Source organism: Podarcis tiliguerta, assembly GCF_965153285.1.
Source record: "Podarcis tiliguerta genome assembly, chromosome: 8".
NCBI classification, from domain to species: domain Eukaryota; kingdom Metazoa; phylum Chordata; class Lepidosauria; order Squamata; family Lacertidae; genus Podarcis; species Podarcis tiliguerta.
In genome coordinates, this window is record NC_139541.1 from 79,132,074 (window position 1) to 79,153,391 (window position 21,318).

General features: G+C 47.9%; 1 protein-coding gene across 2 annotated transcripts in view; it reads right to left on the minus strand.

The window, feature by feature from the left end:
• EHD2 (EH domain containing 2) overlaps window positions 1–19,052 on the minus strand; it is a 57,927-nt gene extending 38,875 nt beyond the window's left edge. Inside the window, exons 1-2 of one of the 2 annotated variants that reach the window (XR_014514740.1) lie at window positions 17,146–18,322; window positions 6,657–6,754 (exon numbers count right to left, since the gene is read on the minus strand). Coding sequence is in view for 1 of the 2 variants with exons in the window: in XM_083455465.1 (XP_083311591.1) it covers window positions 6,657–6,754; window positions 17,146–17,543 (496 nt within the window). In the remaining variant the exon portion in view is untranslated. Of the gene's footprint in view, window positions 1–6,656; window positions 6,755–17,145 lie in introns of both variants that reach the window. The other variant, XM_083455465.1, reaches the window with a different exon arrangement.
• Between the last annotated feature and the right edge of the window lie 2,266 nt (window positions 19,053–21,318).

The window sequence follows — 21,318 nt, forward strand, 5'->3', positions numbered from 1 at the left end:
TAATAGCCTTTTAGCAGCTAATCCGCTAATCCCTTAAGCCTTTAATAGCCGCTAATAGCCGCTAAACCGCTAATAGCGCTAATCCGCTAATCCGCTAATCGGGTTGCTTCGCAAGACGAAAAAACCGCTAGACGAAGAGACTCACGGAACGGATTCTTTTCGTCTTGCGAGGCACCACTGTATAAGGAAGGAAGACGAAAGTAGAAGCTCAGAGCTCTTGTCTGCTATGCTGTTTTTCTGTTTGCAGGGAGCTTTCTGGTGCCCTGCAGATGTTTTGAACTACAATCCCCATCAGCCCCAGCATGCTGGCTGATAAGGCTACTGGGAATTGTAGCGCAAGGCACCTCCAGGGCACCAAGTTGGCGAAGGGCTGCTGCAAAGGACCATTCGGAAGCACTTATAATGATTTTTCTGCCCGCCGTTGCCATTGCATGGCTTGTAATTTTTATGACTTCTTCGATTTCTGCTCAATTTGCACGGCAACGTCCGTTCCACCACCTCGTTCTGCTGCAAATACAAAAACACAACGAAACCCAAGAGGCAGCACACCGGCCGGAGGACGAGGGGAGCTGGGGAAGAAGGCCTTGCAACAGAGGGCTGCCCGTGCATTTTGTTTTGCATGCCAGGCTAATCCCAGCGCTTGCTCGGCCCACCCAGTTTCCTAGTTACCACTACCTTTGTATCGACACATGTGCACGCTTTGTGCTGCCCTGGAAATGTGCCCTTCCTCCTCCGTCCCTGGCATGCGGGAGACATTCCTCAGCGTTTCGCAAGTGAATCATCTGTGCGCTCCGTTGCCATGGAGCAAGGGTTGCTCTTTCCCACAGACACACGACTGGCGGAGGATTCTCTCCCGCTCCCATTTGTATCACAAACTCTCTTAAAAGTCCCTCCCGGGGCCCCCGGTCAGGGAGGCAGGCTTCTGTGCCAGCTAGGCCTCACCCAGGCTTCGGCCTGCAAAGTCATAATGGCCCATGGCAGGGGCAGAGGGCCGTATGTCCTCCTGGGACAACTTTGAGGGCCACAGGTCAGTGGTGCCTCTAAGTTTAGCACTCTGTGGAACTCAGGGCGGCACACTCTGGCGTCATTCATTGACCAAGGGGCTGCCCACCATTGAGGGGGCTTCGTGGCAAGGGGTGCGGGAGAATATCCATTGGCCTGAGAAGCAGCTGCTGTAGAAAACTTACTTCACCCTTCACTGCTAGAAAGAAGACACATTAGAACTCTTAACTAATGCTGGAGGGGTTTTTTTGTTTTCCCTTTCCCTCCCAATCCCCTTTCCTTTCATGTCATGCCTTTTCAGACAGCAAGCCCGAGCGGCAAGGGCTATGTTATTCCCGATCATTGTAAGCCTTTCTGGCTCATGAGCAGGGTCAAATAAATGACTATAAAAATGAATGAATGAGGGGGGTCAGATGGATGCACTTGGAGGCCTAGGTTTGTTGGAGGGGCTGCCACCTACGATCAAGCTTTGCCGTCAAAATCCAGTGGTTGCGAAGCTCTCTAGAACACGACACCTAGCCTAGAGCAAAGGATCAAAGACTGTGGTCAGTGGGCTTCATCCAGGTGGTCCACAGCCACCTCCACATTGATTTTAACTGCAATTTTTTAATTGCTTCTATTGTTTCCCATATTGCATTTCATTGCACTCTACCATTTAAATCTGACAGAATGCAGATTCTAAGACTAGAAAATGGAATACAGTATAATAAATGAAAGAAGCAATAGAAATGCAATAGAAAAACCAAAAAGTGCTCTGCCGTTTTCAAGTACAGTGGTACCTCGGGTTACATACGCTTCAGGTTACATACGCTTCAGGTTACACACTCCGCTAAGCCAGAAATAGTGCTTCAGGTTAAGAACTTTGCTTCAGGATAAGAACAGAAATCGTGCTCCGGCAGCGCGGCGGCAGCAGGAGGCCCCATTAGCTAAAGTGGTGCTTCAGGTTAAGAACAGTTTCGGGTTAAGTACGGACCTCCGGAACGAATTAAGTACTTAACCCGAGGTACCACTGTAGTCTTGAGTTGGGGGGAACTGAGCATAGCTGTCAACTTTTTCCTTTTTTTAAGGGAAATTTCCTTATTCCGAATAGGATTCCTCGCAAGAAATGGGAAATGTTGACAGCTATGGAATTGGGGAACCCCCAGTCTAGAACACCTAGTGCAGGGACTGATGGGAGTTGTAGTTCAAACCATCTGGAGGGCACCAGTTGGAGAAGCCTTGCCCAGGGATGCCGGACTAACACCCTGTTGTAGGAGAAAGCTCTCTACCGCACACCATGCTACAGGGGTCAGAGGAGTGTCTCGTCCACAGGAACGCAGATTCTTGGCTAACGCTCCCGGATAAACAAGGCCATTTGTTCAGGGCGCAAAGCCTTTCCCAGTTTCCACTTCGCCCTGTTCGCCGAGGCGGGGTCTATCCAGATTCCCCACATACTTTCATGTATAAAATGTGGAAAGAATGCAGCAGACCTGTGCTATCTCTGTACAGGGTTCTCCCGGGGGTGCCCCGGCAACCAAAGAAATATTGGGAGAGAGAGAGCTTGAGAGAGGCCTGCCTTTCAGCGGGAATGAAAAGCCACCCTGAACTGACCCATCCCACGCAGTGGAAGGCCAAAGTCCCAAGGAGAGACCAGTACAGGAATGTGAGCGTCACAGGAAATGCATGAAAGGGCTCTCCCCACCCTGTCCTCATGGGGGGGACTTTGCGGGGAACATGTCTGCCCCAGTTGTGTAGGAAAAGAGCTAGATGCCCCATCCCTGGGAGCAAGGCCCACTAAATTCTGCCTGCAAGCAAAGGGAGCTCTGTTCATCCCCAACAACAACAAAAACCCCCTGTGAAATAGGAGCTCCTCCAGGGTCACTGTTTATCCAGCATTCACAGGTCCCTCCAAGTGCCCCAATTTTCCAGGGACAGTCCCGGATTTACAGAAGCAGTCCCGGTTTCTGATTCCGTCCCATTTTCCTTAGGACGTCTCCCGTGACGTGCGTCCTTCATACACCCTTCAGACATTTTTGGCCTCCCCCTTTCCCCATCTCCCCTGGTGCATGCTCACATCTGAACTCAAGAGCGCCCTCGACACACCTTGGAATGAGGATAGCACATCTTAGAACGGCTTTATCTTCTCTCTCTCTCTGTCTCTCTGGCACATTCTGTTCCCGCTCAATAGCTGCCTTTGTAACCGATTCCTTCCTACATCTGCTAAATGTTTCCTTGCATTTTGTAATCTGCGTGTGTGTGTGTTTAGCTTGTGCGGCCAACACAATTTGCCTAGCGGGTCGTGAGATGTACCCTACTGCCCCTTCTGCAAAGCCCCCACTCTCTGGACTTCTTGACAGCAGCCTTGTAGACAAATCCAGCTTATCAACCAAATATGGGGGCCAGTCGTGGACTCTATAAACAGCATCATTTTGCCACCTGCCTGGGAATGCAAAAAAAAACCAGGAGGTTGCATATCAAGCAAAGTATAGAAACAAAAGTATACCCTCCAACATTTCTCCAATGTAAATAGGGATGTCCTCTTCAATCATAATAATTTGATTATTTATACCCCACCCATCTCACTGGGATGGCCCAGCCACTCTGAGTGGCTTCTAACATACATAAAAACATAAGAAAACTTTGAACTTAAGACAAAACAAAACCTTCCCTATACAGGGCTGTCTTCAGATGTCTTCTAAAGATTGTACATATGTTTGGCTCGGGAGTCGCATAACTCCATACCCGCCAATGTTTCTCCAATGAAAATAGGGATGCCCTAAGGAAAAGTGGGACGTTCCGGGATGGAATCAGAAACTGGGATTGCTTCTGTAAATCTGGGACTGTCTTTGGAAGATAGCGACACTTGGAGGGGCCTGTGAATGCTGAATAATGGTCCAGGTATCCCAACTCGCTTTTACTCAGAGTAGATCCATTAAAATTAAGGCACCTAAGTTAGTTGTATTCATTGATTCCAACGAGTCTAACATGAGAGGATGCCATCTTGTCCTTTGACACAAGCAGCAAACTCTCTGTGGACCTGACTTCACATTATCTCTTGACACTCATCTTCTGTTCACACAATCAGGGGGTGTGTGTGTGTGTGTGTGTGTGTGTGTTATGGTTGTGTTGTAAACTCTGTCCCCTTCCCTTGGCCCTGCTCATGTTGACAGAAGCCTGACATGCAGAAATGTAGCAGGAAAAACCTTGTCCTCTCTAGTGGTGATAAAGCCTAGTGGAAACTTTATTTGCTTACAATATTTATTTAACTGCCCTTCCTCAGAAGATTCCAGGGCGGCGCACGAAGAAGTGCGAATGAAATCTGCACAATGATAACGGAAGAGCAATGAGACAACTTTTAAAAAACCTCCCAAATCTAAAAACAGAATAAAACGCCATTAAAAAAAACAACAACCCTCCATTTGCAATCTAAAAAGGCTTCTCTTCTTAACCTGTTCTGCTGTTGCATATACTGCTGGTGTCAGAGGCTGTGTACACACCATACATTTAAAACACCCCCTAAAAAATAATAATCACGGGAACTGTAGTTTACCCCAAGTGGTGCTATAGTTCCCAGCATCCTTAACAAACTACAGTTGCCTGGATTCTTTGTGGGGGGTGGAATGTGTTTTAAAGTCACTGGGGGGGGGGCAGTTAAGATCACTGCTTTGGCCCATAAAAATACAAAATCTGTATTAGGTAAATATCTTTATTAGGGCAACTCTAACCAAAAAGGGCTCATTCACATTTCCCTTTTGACACAGTTTCTGGGCACAGGTCTGCGATTTGTAGGGATGTTGCTGGGTTTTTTTGTCCCTGGGGAAACCTACTGTTTATTGCTGAATCGGAACAAATATCGTTCCACAACCTGATTGACGCTTGTTCCGATTCAGCAGTAAACAGAGGGATTTCCTGGGGAAAGCAGTGGGACCAAGAAAAATCGCTTGGATCTGGGCCTATAAATCAGAGACCTGTTCCCAGCAATCGCAACAGGAGCAGGAGTGTGAATAAGGCCGTAGTGTGCAATATTTTGAATTCCCCAGAATTCTTTTAACTAGCTAGATCAGGCAATCCCCTGCTCTTCCAATTGCTGTTGGACTCCATATCCCCCCATGGGGAGGGTGGGGGGCAACTGGCAACCTTCAGTCTCCCCCCTGCCACCTCTTAACTCCACTTCTCCCTTCTCCAGCTGCTTCCTTTGTTTTGAAATGAATACGCTGCGTGCTTTTGTTTCCTTTGAAATCGGCCTCTGAGACGGGAATCAACGTTTACCAGCCCCAGACCTTGCAGGCAGGAACATGGCAGAGCTGGTCTGGCCGGGGGCCAGGGAAACACCCAGGGATCTGTCACAGCCAGCTGCAACTGGGGACACAGCCAAGGAACCTACAGCTGCCGGCATGGGGCTCTGCAGTATCGGGCGCAGGCTCAAGAGGAGTAACTGAGGCACACCGTGGCAAGGGATGTGGCCAGAGTCATGCAGAGGCACAACCTAGCACAGCCTTTCTTTAGCTAGTGTCCTCCAGAAGTCTTGGACTACAAATCCCATCAGCCCCAGCAAGCAGGAGGAAGGCGCAGAATGGGGCTGGTGAGGCGTGAGGCCTGGAGAGAGCAGTAGGGGCCACACAGAGAGAATTGGAGGGCCACATTCATCTCCCAGACCTGAGGTTCCCCACTTCTGCTTAAAAATGGATGGATTTCTCGAAATTTTTCTATGTATTTATGTTTTTCCTAGGGCTTGCTGATCAGCAGGTCGGTGGTTCGAATCCCCACAACAGGGTGAGCTCCCGTTCTTCGGTCCCTGCTCCTGCCCACCTAGCAGTTCGAAATCACGTCAAAGTGCAAGTAGATAAATAGGTACCGCTCCGGCGGGAAGGTAAACGGCGTTTCTGTGCGCTGCTCTGGTTCACCAAAAGTGGCTTAGTCATGCTGGCCACATGACCCGGAAGCTGTACGCTGGCTCCCTCAGCCAGTAAAGCGAGATGAGCGCCGCAACCCCAGAGTCGGCCATGACAGGACCTAATGGTCAGGGGTCCCTTTACCTTTTTACTTTATGTAAACAACTCTGTGAGGGCAGTGCGCCATGAAAGGCAGAGGATCGATCCTTGAATTGATTAATAGAATTGTAGAGCAGGAAGGGACCCCAAGGGTCATCCAGTCCAACCCCCTGCAACGCAGGAATCTCGGCTAAAGCATCCATGACAGACAGCCATACAACCTCTGCTTAAAAAACTCTCCAAGGAAGGAGAGTCCACAACTTCCCGAGGGAGACCGTTCCACTTCTGAACAGCTCTTACTGTCAGAAACATCTTCCTGATGTTTAGCTGGAATCTCCTTTTTTGTAACTTTGAAGCCACGGGTTCGAATCCTACCCACCAGAGCAGGAGAAAACAAACTTGTTCCCTCCTCCATGTGGCAGCCCTTGAGATATTTGAAGATGGCTATTACATCTCCTCTTTCCCAGGCTAAACACATCCACCTCCCTCAACCGTTCCTCATAAGGCTTGGTTTCCAGACCCTTGATCATCTCGGCTGCCCTCCTCCGCACACCTTCCAGCTTGTCGGAACAAAATAAATGTTGCACCAGAAGAGAGTGGGGGAAACCCACACAGTGGGGCAGGATTAGCCTGAGCAGCTGAGCATCCTTGCCCTCAATCCTGCCAACCGCGGGATGGCCTTACCTCGGCTCACACGCTGCTTGGCACCAGAAAGGATCCCTGGCGTGTCGATAAGGCTGATGCTCTCCAGAACCTGGTTTGGCAAGTGGGCGCACATGAACCTATGGGGGCAGAAAGAGAGAAGGCCAGAGGCCAAGGTGAGGAGCTTGTGTAGACAAAAGCAGCGAGAAAGGAGGCTTAGAGAGATTTCCTGACTTACAGAGGTTAGCCCCAAAAAGGAAATGTTAATGATCTAAATCATATCAATTATCTAAATCAGTGGCTCCCAACTGGTGGTGTGCGGACCCCTGGGGGGTCCACGTAACCCACCCAGGGGCCCCACATTAATAATAATAATAATAATAATAATAATAATAATAATAATAATAATAATAATTTTTTATTATTTATACCCCACCCATCTGGCTGAGCTTCCCCAGCCACTCTGGGCAGCTTCCAACAGAACACTAAAATACAATAACCTATTAAACATTAAAAGCTTCCCTAAACAGGGCTGCCTTCAGATGTCTTCTAAAAGTCTGGTAGTTGTTTTTCTCTTTGACATCTGGTGGAAGGGCGTTCCACAGGGAGGGTGCCACTACCGAGAAGGCCCTCTGCCTGGTTCCCTGTAACTTGGCTTCCGGCAGTGAGAGAACCGCCAGAAGGCCCTCGGCGCTTGACCTCAGTGTCCAGGTAGAACGATGGGGGTGGAGACGCTCCTTCAGATATACTGGACCGAGGCCGTTTAACCATCAACTGTCCAGAACATCCCATTTTGGGGTCACATGACTGGCACACGAGTGCGGACCAGAAGACATGTGCCTCAGTGTTGCGCTGGGACACATTGGGGGGTATGGTGGCACCATTCACATAACAAAAACTACCACAGAGATAATAAACATTTTCAAAAGTAGTAGTAATTATTATTATTATTATTATTATTATTATTATTATTATTATTATTTATTTACTTACATCCCACCCATCTGGGCTGCTTCCAAAAGGGTATTAGAAACATGATAAAACATCAAGCATTAAAAACCTCCCTAAACAGGGCTGCCTTCAGATGTCTTCTAAAAGTCAGGTAGTTGTTTATTTCCTTGACATCTGGTGGGAGGGTGTTCCACAGGTTGGGCGCCACTACCGAGAAGGCCCTCTGACTGTTTCCCTGTAACCTCACATCTCGCAGTGAGGGAACTGCCAGAAGACCCTCAGAACTGGACCTCAGTGTCTGGACTGCATAATGGGGGTGGAGATGCTCTTTCAGGTATACTGGGCCAAGGCTGTTTAGGGCTTTAAAGATCAGCCCCAACACTTTGAATTGTGCACAGAACCATACTGGGTGCCAATGTAGGTCTTTCAGGACCGGTTTTATATGGTCTCGGCAGGGGTCCATGGATTGGCTTTTGAAAAACAGGGGATCCGCTGTGCAAACTGGGAACCGCTGATCTAAATGAACAAAAAGATAACTAAATGCTTGCTCAGTTGGCACATGTGACCCTCATAAATGCCTGTGAGTCTCATGTGCCTGCTGAGCATTTAGGCACATTTAACTATATTTTTTGGTTTAAGTGATTTATGCTTTTAGAGGGAGAAAAAACTCCAAGCCAGGAAAACACAAGGGAAAGCTCAGTCTGAAATCCCAGAGAGCTGTGCCAACTGGGGCTTATCCACCCTTATCTTTTGCCCTGCACTTTCTAGCCACAAGTCTGTGCTTTGAACTTCCATGTCCAAGGGCCCCCCCCCCTTGCCCCAGTGCTTTCCACACAAAACCCACTCTTTTAACAATGAATCAAACAGCAATTTGAGTTTTCTATGGCTTGCAGTTTACTCCGATTCAGCGGTAAGGAGCAGGTTTTCACGGGGAAAGTTTAGTGGCAAAAACAAAAACCCAAATGCTTTAAACAGACCCTCTTAAGTGCCCCTATTTTCCAGGGACAGCCCCAGATTTATAGAAGCAATCCTGGTTTCTGATATAATAATAATAATTTATTATTTATACCCCACCCATCTGGCTGGGTTTCCCCAACCACTCTGGGCGGCTTCCAACAGAACACTAAAATACAATAACCTATTAAACAATAAAAGCTTCCCTAAACAGGGCTGCCTTCAGATGTCTTCTAAAAGTCTGGTGGTTGTTTTTCTCTTTGACATCTGGTGGGAGGGCGTTCCACAGGGCAGGTGCCACTACTGAGAAGGCCTTCTGCCTGGTTCCCTGTAACTTGGCTTCTTGCAGGGAGGGAACCACCAGAAGGCCCTTGGCGCTGGACCTCAGTGTCTGGGCAGAACGATGGAGGTGGAGACACTCCTTCAGGTATACTGGACTGAGGCCGTTTAGTTTAGTTTAGTTTAGTTTAATTCCAAAATGTCCCACTTTTCCTTAGGGCATCCCTATTTTCACCGGAGAAACGTTGGAGGGTATGGAGTTATGTGACCCCTGAGCCAAGGAGATAAGTCGCTATACTTAGAAGACACCTGAAGCAGCCCTGTATAGGGAAGTTGGTTAATGTTTTTTTATTATTTTTATATGTTGGAAGCTGCCCAGAATGGCTGGGGCAACCCAGTCAGGTGGTCAGGGTATAAATAATGAAATTATTATTATTCATATGGAATAAAAAGGTAAAGGTACCCCAGCCCGTACGGGCCAGTCTTGACAGACTCTAGGGTTGTGCGCCCATCTCACTCAAGAGGCCAGGGTCCAGCGCTGTCCGAAGACACTTCCGGGTCACGTGGCCAGCGTGACATCGCTGCTCTGGCGAGCCAGAGCCGCACACGGAAACACTGTTTACCTTCCCGCTGGTAAGCGGTCCCTATTTATCTACTTGCACCCGAGGGTGCTTTCAAACTGCTAGGTTGGCAGGCGCTGGGACCGAACAACGGGAGCGCACCCTGCCGCGGGGATTCGAACCGCCGACCTTTCGATCAGCAAGCCCTAGGCGCTGAGGCTTTTACCCACAGCGCCACCCGCGTCCCATTAATGGGACCCGCGTCCCATTAATATGGAATAGGACATCCCTATTTTCATCAGAGAAATGTCTGGATTAGACATTTGGTGTAGACCAGTGTTTCCCAAACTTGGGCCTCCAGCTGTTTTTTGGACTACAACTCCCATCACCCTTGACCACTGGTCCTGCTAACTAGGGATGATGGGAGTTGTAGTCCCAAAACAGCTAGAGGCCCAAGTTTGGGAAACCCTGGTGTAGGCAATACAGAGCTAAATGAACCAGTGGCTTGACTTGGAAAAGCCAGCATCCTCTGTTCGTTCTGCTTTTCCAGTAAGCCTGCCTTGGAGATTAACAACAAGATCGAAGAAGTCGAGTTATGGATGTTAAATACCGTATTTTTTGCTCTCTAAGACTCACTTTTTCCATCCTAAAAAGTAAGGGGAAATGTGTGTGCTTCTTATGGAGCGAATGCAGGCTATCCCAGAAGCCAGAAGAGCAAGAGGGATTGCTGCTTTCACTGCGCAGCGATCCCTCTTGCTGTTCTGGCTTCTGAGATTCAGATTTTTTTTTTCTTGTTTTCCTCCTCCAAAAGCTAGGTGCGTCTTGTGGTCTGGTGCATCTTATAGAGCGAAAAATACGGTATGTGCCAATTTGAATGAACAAGCGAGTGTGCCCTTCCCTCTCGGCTTTTCCCGGCCTGTTTCTTCTTTTTCCTTCTGCTCCGGGCTCCTAAAAGCGCTGCCACCCCTCCCCTCGCTCCTCGTACGCCAAGAAGCAATAAGAGCAGCGCTCTGAGCAGCCAAGAACCAAGGGAGCAGCCCTTGTTTTCTCGTGTTCGGCGCTTGTCACTTTTAAAAACTCCCCGTTTCCAGTTGTGCTCATGACCCAGCAGCTGATAGAGATCACAAGGATCTCAGTTGTGCTGTGAACACTTCCCTGGAGCGTCGGGGCTGCCCTGGCCAAAAGCCTGCTGAACTTCTGCTACTAACTCTCTCTGTGCCTCCTCCTCCTCTTTCCATATCTGTGTACACCAGGAATTTTGGCACCCCGGGAGGTTGCCTGCTTTGCTCCTGCGGTTTTGGCTCGCGCCGCTGGTTCCATCCATTCAAACTCCCTGGTTAACCCACGCTAGCATAAGCAACGAAGGGGGGCGGGAAAAAGCTGTTGGTGGATATCAGGAAGCTTTGATTAAAGCACCACGGCCAGATGTGTTAGAGCAGTGGGAGGAAGGTAGCTCAGTGGCAGAGCACCTCTGCCTTGCACCCAGAAAGTCGCAGGTTCAATCCCTGTCATGGGTGTCACGGCGGGGGGTGTGTGTGTGGCAGTGACCTCCTCAAATCAAGTAAATAAACAAAAGTACTTAACTAAAAGTAGAAATTGTAGAAGGATTTTGACAGGGTTTTTTCTGAGCACTTCGGGTCAAAAGAAAGTGATTTGAAACAACTCTTGTTATTTAAGGAATATATAAGACTATATTGTAAAAATGATACCATCCTAGCAGAATTGAATGATACTTGTGTACAATAAATAAATGGAATAAACAGCTTAGAGGAATCTATGGAAAAAGATATAAAACAAACAGTGCGACAAAATCAAGACGATAGAAAAAGTATAATGAGAACGATTGGAAGTTTTTCACAGAAAACTTTATAGGCTAAGACACGATGTTGTATAAATATGTGGTTCTTTTAATTGTCTTTCTTTTTTGTTCCTTTAAAAACTTTTTTCGACCTTTTTAAGGTGACAAATCCCTTTTTTCTTTTTTGTGCTTAATTTTCTTATACTTACCTTTACTGTATGATTGTATTTTAAATTAATAAAGATTTATATTTTTTTAAAATGAAACAACTCTTGTGTTGAGATATTTTATTCTGAATCTGCTATACAGAGACAAGGAAGAGGATCGTGAGTGGTGGGTGTCCTGCCTGCCCCCAACATAAATCCTGACTACCGCCCCCACCCCAAACATAAATCCTGGCTATGCCCATGATCCCTGTTGTCTCCTGGTCGGGTGCTAGGAGAAGCTCCTGCCTGAAATAGAGGTTGGGTGGCCATCTGTCATGGGTGCTTCAGCTGAGATTCCTGCATTGCAGGGGGTTGGACTGGATGACCCTCAGGACCCCAACTCTACAATTTTATGATGCTATGAAACTGTGGGGATTGTAGACGACTCAGTCGTCTTCTTCTTTGGTGATCACTCGTAGCCGAGTAAGATTGTCTTCCATAAACACGGTTTTAACAATGAGTCCGTAAGTGACTGTGGAGGCCAATTCTGGAGCCACACGTCCTTCCACAGTGGAGACATTGGTTTCCTGGTGGGAGTTGATCACGGTGTGGATTTGCCAAGCGTGCCTTCCTCCTAGCACGTTTCTCCCTTGCTTCCTGCATTTGAGTGTCTTCAAAGCCCATGACACCTTTGCTAAAGGCTGTTCTCCAACTGGAGCGCCCGCAGGCCATTTTATTCCCAGTTGTCGGTGTTTATACTACATTTTTTAGATTTGCCTTGAGACAGTCTTTGAACCTCTTTTGTTGACCACCAGCATTATGCTTTCCATTTTTAAAGTCCGGAATAGAGTAGTTGCTTTGGAAGACGATCATCAGGCATCCGTACAACATGACTAGTCCAATGAAGCTGATGTTGAAGAATCATTGCTTCAACACTGGTGATCTTTGCTTCTACACTGATATTAGTTTGCCTGTCTTCCCAAGTGATGTGTACACCGTTGGTAGAATCTTTCAAGTAAAGATTAACAAACCTCGCAGTATTACAAACCTTGCAGATCAATCAACTAAAATTTTGGTTGATTAATCTAACATTCTCACCTGAAGCCCAAACACAGAGGGTTTTCCTGCAATGTGACTCGGCTGCGTCACGGATCGATAGGAATTAACTTCTATACTGAATTTGTCGGGCGTTTTCATGGTGTTTTTCTACACTCTACGCCACTTCAGCGTTTTTATAAGCAATTTGTAAATTCATGCAATAAATAACCTGAATGAAATGTTGAAACAAGAAAATTTGCAGCCCTGTTTGAAAAGGTGGAATAGATTCACCCATTTGTGCCCCAAAGAAAGATGTTTCTAGAAATAACCAAGCCTGATGCCAGTGGAACTTGCTCCCAAGCAGGGAAAGGACGTGGGTTAGTTCTCGTTTTGCACCTTCCCAAATCAGTAGGTGACCCAAAACACTAAAAATTTGTGCAAATTTTGAAGAGTAATTGTGTTTCGGTTTGTCTATTGGTTTGGGAAGTGAGGTTTAGCTGAGTTTCCATTAAAATGAGATATGGAAAAGGAATTTTTCCTCCCCCATCCCTACCTCTGAGAGAACAGGGGTGGGCCATGGAAGAACTGAGACAATCTGACTGCCTTCAGCGCCTGGGGAGGAGTTCATGTTTACAAACCCCTGGATGGAGGAAGGTGCACAGCTCAACCAGTATAAACAAGGATGCTAAAAGTAGAACCTGCCGGAAAATACCCAGGGACATCCAATTCCACAGTTTCCCACTGTCCCGGGCCAAAGTACAGCCAACAGTAGTTTTAAAGAAGTCTGTGCTGTTTGTTAGGAATACCCCACCCCCACACACGTACATACAAAAAATGAGGAAGCAGTCTGAATCTGTTAAACCTACATAACAGGCAGAAAATCAACAGGTGGAGCTGCAGCAGTGGAAAACCAGTGGATTTCTGCCTGTACTACCCAACGCCTTGGTTGGTAACAATGCACTCAACTCTAGCATTCCTCAGCATGCCCTCCAGAATCCTGCTCAGGCATCCCCAACCTTCGGCCCTCCAGATGTTTTGGACTACAATTCCCATCATCCCTGACCACTGGTCCTGCTAGCTAGGGATCATGGGAGTTGTAGGCCAAAACATCTGGAGGGCCGCAGGTTGGGGATGCCTAATCCTGCTGATTAAAATTGGGGTGTTTGTTTTTGGTCCCGAGCTCTTGCTGGAGCCAGGTGACATGCGCCAGAACACAAGAACAAAAAAATGGGACATTCTGGGATCCGTTAGAAGCTGTGATGGCTTTTGTAATTCTGGGGTGTCTCACTCAAAACAGGACAGTTGACGAGTATGCCCCAGTCATAGAATTGGAAGGGACCCTGAGGATCATCCAGTCCAGCCCCGCCTTGTAGCCGAAAAGGACAAAAGGTTGCATCATCCTAGTGCAAGCTGTGTATAGCTAAAAGTCAAGGCATTTTTTGGTCTTTCTCTCCAACGTGCATACCCTAATAAGGCCCAGTGTTTCTCCATTTCGCCCTGGCACTCATCTGCTGGGAACAGCTCCCATCTGTCCCAAAAGCCAGCACATCTGGAGGGCTGATTTATTTCCAGGCTGTTGGGACATGGGGTGTTGCGGGGACAACCTGGCACAGAGAATTGCACTTTGTTCCAGAGAGTTCGGCTTGCATCCCCACTCCTCATCCCTGAAAGGCCTCCAGCCTCTCTCTCTCTCTCCTTCTCTTTGCCCCTGCAAAGAATGGGCTGGAAGGAAACAGGTGCCTTTTGCATTCCCTACACCCTGATTCTGTGAAACAGCTGGGCAGCATCTGGAATGCTACCCAAAAGGGCTGGAGAGGAACATCACGTGTCCCAGGTCGAGCTCGAGAAGGGGAAATAGAGGCTAGTGGAGGACCCATAAAATGAGGGACCCATTGGGTTCAGTTCACATTCAAAGGTATCTTAAAAAAAGAGACATCAACTTGCCAACAAAGGCCCGTATAGTTCAATCTATGGTTTTCCCAGTAATGATGTTTGGAAGTGAGAGCTGGACCATAAAGAAGGCTGATTGCTGAAGAATTGATGCTTTTGAATTCTGGTGCTGGAGGAGACTCTTAAGAGTCCCATGGACGGCAAGAAGATCAAACCTCTCCATTCTGAAGGAAATCAGCCCTAAGTGCTCACTGGAAGGACAGATCCTGAAGCTGAGGCTCCAATACTTTGGCAACCTCATGAGAAGAGAAGACTCCCTGGAAAAGACCCTGATGTTGGGAAAGATGGAGGGCACAAGGAGAAGGAGACGACAGAGGACGAGATGGTGGGACAGTGTTCTCGAAGCTACCAGCATGAGTTTGACCAAACTGCAGGAGGCAGTGGAAGACAGGAGTGCCTGGCGTGCTCTGGTCCAGGGGGTCACAAAGAGTTGGACACAACTAAAGGACTAAACCACAACAACAACCACCTGATTTTTGCTTTCCCAAACAATAAGCAAACCGAAACAGCCATCTTTTGAAATTGCGGCACTCCCCAAGTTTTGCAAACCAGTTGCAAACGTGTACACTAACGGTTATGCTTGGGTAAAGAGAATATCTTAGTGAAAATAACGTGCATTGTGTTAGGCAAAACTGCTTTGCAAAAAATGTGAATAACGGGTAAAATTGCACATTGAATTGAATTAGGAGATATTTGCACAAATGCTGAATTTGAATTTAGAATAAAACACAACCTGTTGTTGAAAAGTGGGGAGCTGAGCTAAATATTGGAAAACTAGAAACCGAGAAGCACCAAAATTCCTAGTGGTTAGAGCGGGGTTCTGAAGCTGAAAGTCCTGGATATAATTAAAGCTGGTATCTTATTTTAGAGGGAATTTGCTTAAGGGCCTCTGTTCAATGGAAAGGGGGCGAATTCAATACACACCTGGCATCTAGGAATGGATCTGGATCAAAAAAGCATGAGGGTTATCTCCTCTCCCTCCCCCAATTTAGAAGCATAGGAAGCTGCCAAGTATTGTCCTATTTTACTCCCATACCAAACGCAGCATGAACTGAAATCACCCATCAGGTCTCCTATACAGAAATGCTGGGCTGATGGAACTGGAAGGCCAATGACATCTGAAGAGCCACAGACGCACACCCACCCCACCCAGTAACAAGGAGGACACATAGCAGTGAATGTAGTTTGGGCTCCACCTAGTCCAGTGATGGGGAACTTATGGCCCTCCAGAGATCGCCTTGACTAGAATTCCCATCATCCTGGACCACTGGCCATTCTGGCTGGGAATGATGGGAGTTGGAGCCCAGCAATGCCTGGAGGGCTGCAGGCTCCCTGTGTTTGCATTAAACCCTGGCAAACCCTGACACCCCTATTTTCATCAGAGAAATGTCTGGACTAGACATTTGGTGTAGACCAGTTTGAAGAAGAGAAGAAGAGTTTGGATTTGATATCCCGCCTTTCACTCCCTTTAAGGAGTCTCAAAGCGGCTAACATTCTCCTTTCCCTTCCTCCCCCACAACAAACACTCTGTGAGGTGAGTGGGGCTGAGAGACTGTGACTGGCCCAAGGTCACCCAGCAGCTGCATGTGGAGGAGCGGAGACGCGAACCCGGTTACCCAGATTACGTGACTACCGCTCTTAACCACTACACCACACTACACCACCAAGTTTCCCCAAACTTGGCTCTCCAGCTGTTTCTGGACTACAATTCCCATCATCCCTCACCACTGGTCCTGCTCGCTAGGGATGATGGGCGGTTGTAGTCCAAAAACACATGGAGACCCAAATCTGGGAAACACTGCTCTAGGCCACTGGTTGCCCATGGGGGAATTGCAAGTGGGCCATGTGCTGATCTGAGGTTGAGTTGCACACTATGTGGTACACTCCACATTTTCTTTTTGTCATCATGCATTTTTTAAAGAGGAGGAGAAAGGCAGGTATAAGCTGATGCAAAGGAAGGCAGCCTCTTCTAGGGCTGGGGAGAAATCAAACTTTTGTCTGCATTTCAACAAGTGAAGCATTTTTTGAACCGATAAGCTAGCTGAAGCACAGTTATCCCTTGAAATCTGTGATTTGCTTCTCCATCCAAACAGTGCACATGAAAGGGTACATAAAAATGCACACGAACAAACTTTACAAAAATGCATCATTTTATGGGGGAAATTGCGTACATTAGGAGAAATTTGCACTAAAACGCTGACAAACCTTCTAGGTGATATTTTTAGAATTAAAACCAGCAAATTGCTGGGGGAATGTGGAGAACTGAATTTAAGACAGTCAAATTCAGCTTTTCTGTTTCTTATTTCCACCCCCACTTGAACCACGTATGCCATCTTGAGCTCGCTGGAGAAAAAGTGGGGCGTATAAATGTAAATAAGAGAGAGGTGTTGCATCAGATCAACACCGAGAGGGAAAATGGTCATACATGGTAAATAATAAGAATGTAATCCAGTGTCGTGTTGCATGTTCAAGTTAATAAAGTTGGGTCCTGAGACTGAAAGGGGTGAAGAAGAACAAGAAGAAGAGTCTGGATTTGATATCCCGCTTTATCACTACCCGAGGGAGTCTCAAAGCGGCTAACATTCTCCTTTCCCTTCCTCCCCCACAACAAACACTCTGTGAGGTGAGTGGGGCTGAGAGACTTCAGAGAAGTGTGACTAGCCCAAGGTCACCCAGCAGCTGAATGTGGAGGAGCAGGGAAGCGAACCCGGTTCCCCAGATTACGAGACTACCGCTCTTACACCACTACACCACACAGCCATACAACACAAACACACCTCTCTGAGCTTAGCCTCGACAAAGAATGCACTCAAAGGCCAGAAAATATGGGGAGGTGGTAGTTCTGGGGCACTCACCGGTTGAGAAAGGTGTTCCCAAAAGGGTTAAGTTTCCGGAAGGGCTTTTTGGGGTCCACGATGAGAGCGTTGCCCGGAATGATGCCCTCCGTTTCGCCGTGCATGACGGCAATGAAAGAGTCGGTGGTGGGCTCGGGCCCAATGCGGCTCCCGGGGATGTCCTGCTCTAGCAGGTATTTGATGAAGGTGGTCTTGCCGGTAGAGTACTGTCCCACCACCAGCACCATGGGCTTATTGTCGAAGTCGGCATCTTCCAGGGACGGGGAATGGAAGTCGTGGAAGCGGTAATACTCTTCCACGGGCAGCAGCTTCCTCTTGTAGAGGTCCTTCAGGCCCTCTGTGACCGTACGGATCACTTCAGGGTTCTTCTTCTCGTTCTTCTTCATCCAGCTGAACATCTTGGCAGCCCGGTGAGAATGGCGCGGAGCCCGGTCCCTTGGAAGTGGACTGTAAACCGAAGAAGCTGGAGGTGCAGTGGAGGGGACTTTCGTCGGACGTCGAAGTCTTGACAGGCAGCCTGCAGACCTTTCAAGAACGAGATCAGGATTGACAGAAGTAGGCAAGGGCCCCAAACCTGACCGAAAGGCTGTTGGAATCCAGCACCCAAAGAGAATCCAGTGAGCTAATGGGTCTCTAATCTTCCAGGGAGCTGAGATGAAACCGAGATTCTATGGGTGGTGTCTGTAGTTCTTCTGTATCAGACTTTGGTGGGCTGGTCCAAAACTTCGAGGAGTTCAAGAGATCCCAAGCAAAAGGGATCCCAAGTCAAGAGATCTTCCGGGGGATATTCTTCCAGCTCTAAACTTGCTGATCACCAGAGCTTTGGGTGTAAAAGCACCGCATGCACTTTGCCGCTGGATATAAAGACTCCGGATCTGAAATAAATACTCCTATGTGTGAATCGCTGTGTTTCTTCTGCCTTTCGAAGAGAAGACGTCACTTTCTTCTCCAAAATGCAGTGGTGAGAGGCTGTAAGCCAGCACACAGCGGTGCAGGCAAGGGTGGGGTAAGGGAGACACGAATGCCAGTTTCAGATGGAAAATCCCTTTTGGTTGTTTGGGAGGGTTTGGTTTTTTTAAAAATAAATGTTGGTTTTCCTTCCCCACTTCTGGGGTCCTGAGAAGCTTCTGAAGGGGACTCCCGCTTGCAGGAAGGCGCTGGCTGTCGGGACGAGCAGCTGCCAAGAAACAGGGTGCAGAATACATTAGCATAAATTATTCCGGAAGGGAGGGTGACGCCTGGGATGTCCAAGAACTTGAGAACAAGTATTGCGCAAAAAGAAAAAAAGAGATACACGCATTCCCAGCTCCTCTCCAAACTTGCAAGAATGCAGGCTTGGCAAATGACGGCCTCTGATGCCACCGTGTGGTATAGGAAGGAATGAAAGGCGAGCCCAAAAGAAAGGTGGAGGAACAAGATGGGATACAGTGGTACCTCGGGTTAAGTATTTAATTCGTTCCAGAGGTCCGTACTTAACCTGAAACTGTTCTTAATCTGAAGCACCACTTTAGCTAATGGGGCCTCCTGCTGCTGCCACGCCAACAGAGCACGATTTCTGTTCTCATCCTGAAGCAAAGTTCTTAACCCAAGGTACTATTTCTGGGTTAGCGGAGTCTGTAACCTGAAGCGTCTGTAACCCGAGGTACCACTGTATATCAGGGGTCAGCAAACTTTTTCAGCAGGGAGCCAGTCCACAGTCCCTCAGACCTTGTGGGGGGCGGTGGACTGTATTTTGAAAAAAAACAAAACAAATTCCTATGCCCCACAAATAACCCAGAGATGCATTTTAAATAAAAGGACACATTCTGCTCATGTAAAAACATACCGATTCCCGGACCGTCTGCGGGCCAGACTTAGAAGGCGATTGGGCCAGATCTGGCCCCCGGGCCTTAGTTTGCCTACCTATGGGATATATCACAGGCTAGCAGAGTTTGAAGGGACCATGAGGGTCATCTAGTCCAACCCCCTGCAATGCAGGAATCACCCAACGTGGGGCTCAAACCCACGACCCTGCGATTAAGAGCCTCATGCTCTACAGACTGAGCTGTCCCTCAGATCCGTTGACGGATGTCCCAGGATAGGATCCTGACAGACTGTGAGGTCCTGTGGGGAGACCACATACTTACGGAGCATTCATCTTGATTTGCTTGCACAAGGCTGATGTGGAGGTTAGATAATGCCCACTCTTTCTCATTGCAACTGCCTTATTAAAGCAGCTGGCTTGTTTTCCTGGCAGATCCCTTTGTAAGTTATTCAGAGCGTAAAGCAGCCCACACTCTATGATTCTGTCTCTCAGACCTCAGAAGAGCATAATAGTTAGAGCATAATTAGAAGAGCTCTGATCCTCACTTCCAGCGGCATGAATTTCAAACATGTTTGCCATCACACACCCTACAATGAACAAGTGATTGGTTCAAAATTGGGAAAGGAGTAGAACAAGGCTATATATTGTCTCCCTGCTTATTTAACTTATATGCAGAATTCATCATGCGAAAGGCGAGGCTGGATGAATCCCCACCTGGCAAATAGAAGGGGAAGAAGTGGACGCAGTGAGAGATTTTACTTTCTGGGGCTCCATGATCACTGCGGATAGTGACAGCAGTCACAAAATTAAAAGACGCCTGCTTCTTGGGAGAAAAGCAACAACAAACCTAGACAGCATCTTAAAAAGCAGAGACATCACCTTGCCAACAAAGGTCCATATTGTTAAAGCTATGCTTTTCCCAGTAGTGATGTATGGAAGTGAGAGCTGGACCATAAAGAAGGCTGATTGCCGAAGAATGGATGCTTTTGAATTCTGGTGCTAGAGGAGACTCTTGAGAGTCCCATGGACTGCAAGAAGATGAAACCTATCCATTTTTAGGGAAATCAGCCCTGAGTGCTCACTGGAAGGTCAGATTGTAAAGCTGAGGCTCCAATACTTTGGCCACCTCATGAGAAGAGAAGATTCCCTGGAAAAGATCCTGATGTTGGGAAAGATGGAGGGCACAAGGAGAAGGGGACGACAGAGGACGAGATGGTGGGACAGTGTTCTCGAAGCTACCAGCATAAGTTTGACCAAACTGCGGGAGGCAGTGGAAGACAGGAGTGCCTGGTGTGCTCTGGTCCATGGGGTCATGAAGAGTCGGACACGACTAAACAACAACAACAACACCCTTCAATGGTCAAACTGGGAAACTTTACTAACAATAAAAGGTAGTTGAAAACTGGCAGAAGGTCAGAACAAAATTCAAAATAAACGTAAGCACTGTATCTCTAAAACTGGATGAATCCTATCCTATTCACTAGTTTACTCACAGGAAAGCAGTGAGATAGTTCATCATAATAGAAGGTCCAGTATGGATGCTTGATGCCCACACTCACAACTGGGCCATGTTCCTCCAGCCTCATGAGGAGACCTTTGTGGTGCTGGTGAGTGAGAGCCTCGCCCCCTAGGCCAGGTGGAAAGGGCCTTGCAGGGAGCGACCTTCATGCCCCACAGCCGGGCAATGTTCCTCTGGCCTCATGAGGAGCCTCTTCAGTGGGGCTGGTGAGTGTGGGCCTCACCCCCTAGGATAGGGCCTTGCAGGGAGAAGCCTCAACACCCCATAGCCAGGCAATGTTCCTCTGGCCTCATGAGGAGCCTCTTCAGTGGGGCTGGTGAGTGTGGGCCCTGCCCCCTAGGCCTGGTAGAAAGGGCCTTGCAGGGAGCGGCCCTTCACGCCCCACAGCCGGGCAATGTTCCTCTGGCCTCATGAGAAGCCTCTTCAGTGGGGCTGGTGAGTGGCCTTCATCACACTCACAGCTAAATTTAGCTGTACAAGCAAGCAGAGGTGAACACCAATTTCAAAATCCTGTAGAAGAAATATGGTGTGGTCTGTTAGGGTAAACTTTCTACAACTGGTAGTTCATTGATCTGTTTATGACATTCCTATCCCACCTTTTCTCCAAGAAGCTCAAGGTCCTTCTCCCCACTTTATCCTCACAACAACCCTGTGAGGCAGGTTAGGCTGAGAGTGAGTCAGACCCAGTGAGCCTCATGGGGATTTGAACCCTGGTCTCCCGGGTCTGAGTCTAGCACTCTAACCACTCTGCCACACTGAATCTGCTAGAACCTGGGCATGGTGGTCATGCATTCTAGGCTAGCAAAGGTGGTTGCACAGCCATGGAATGTGCAACTGTTTGAACTGAGGT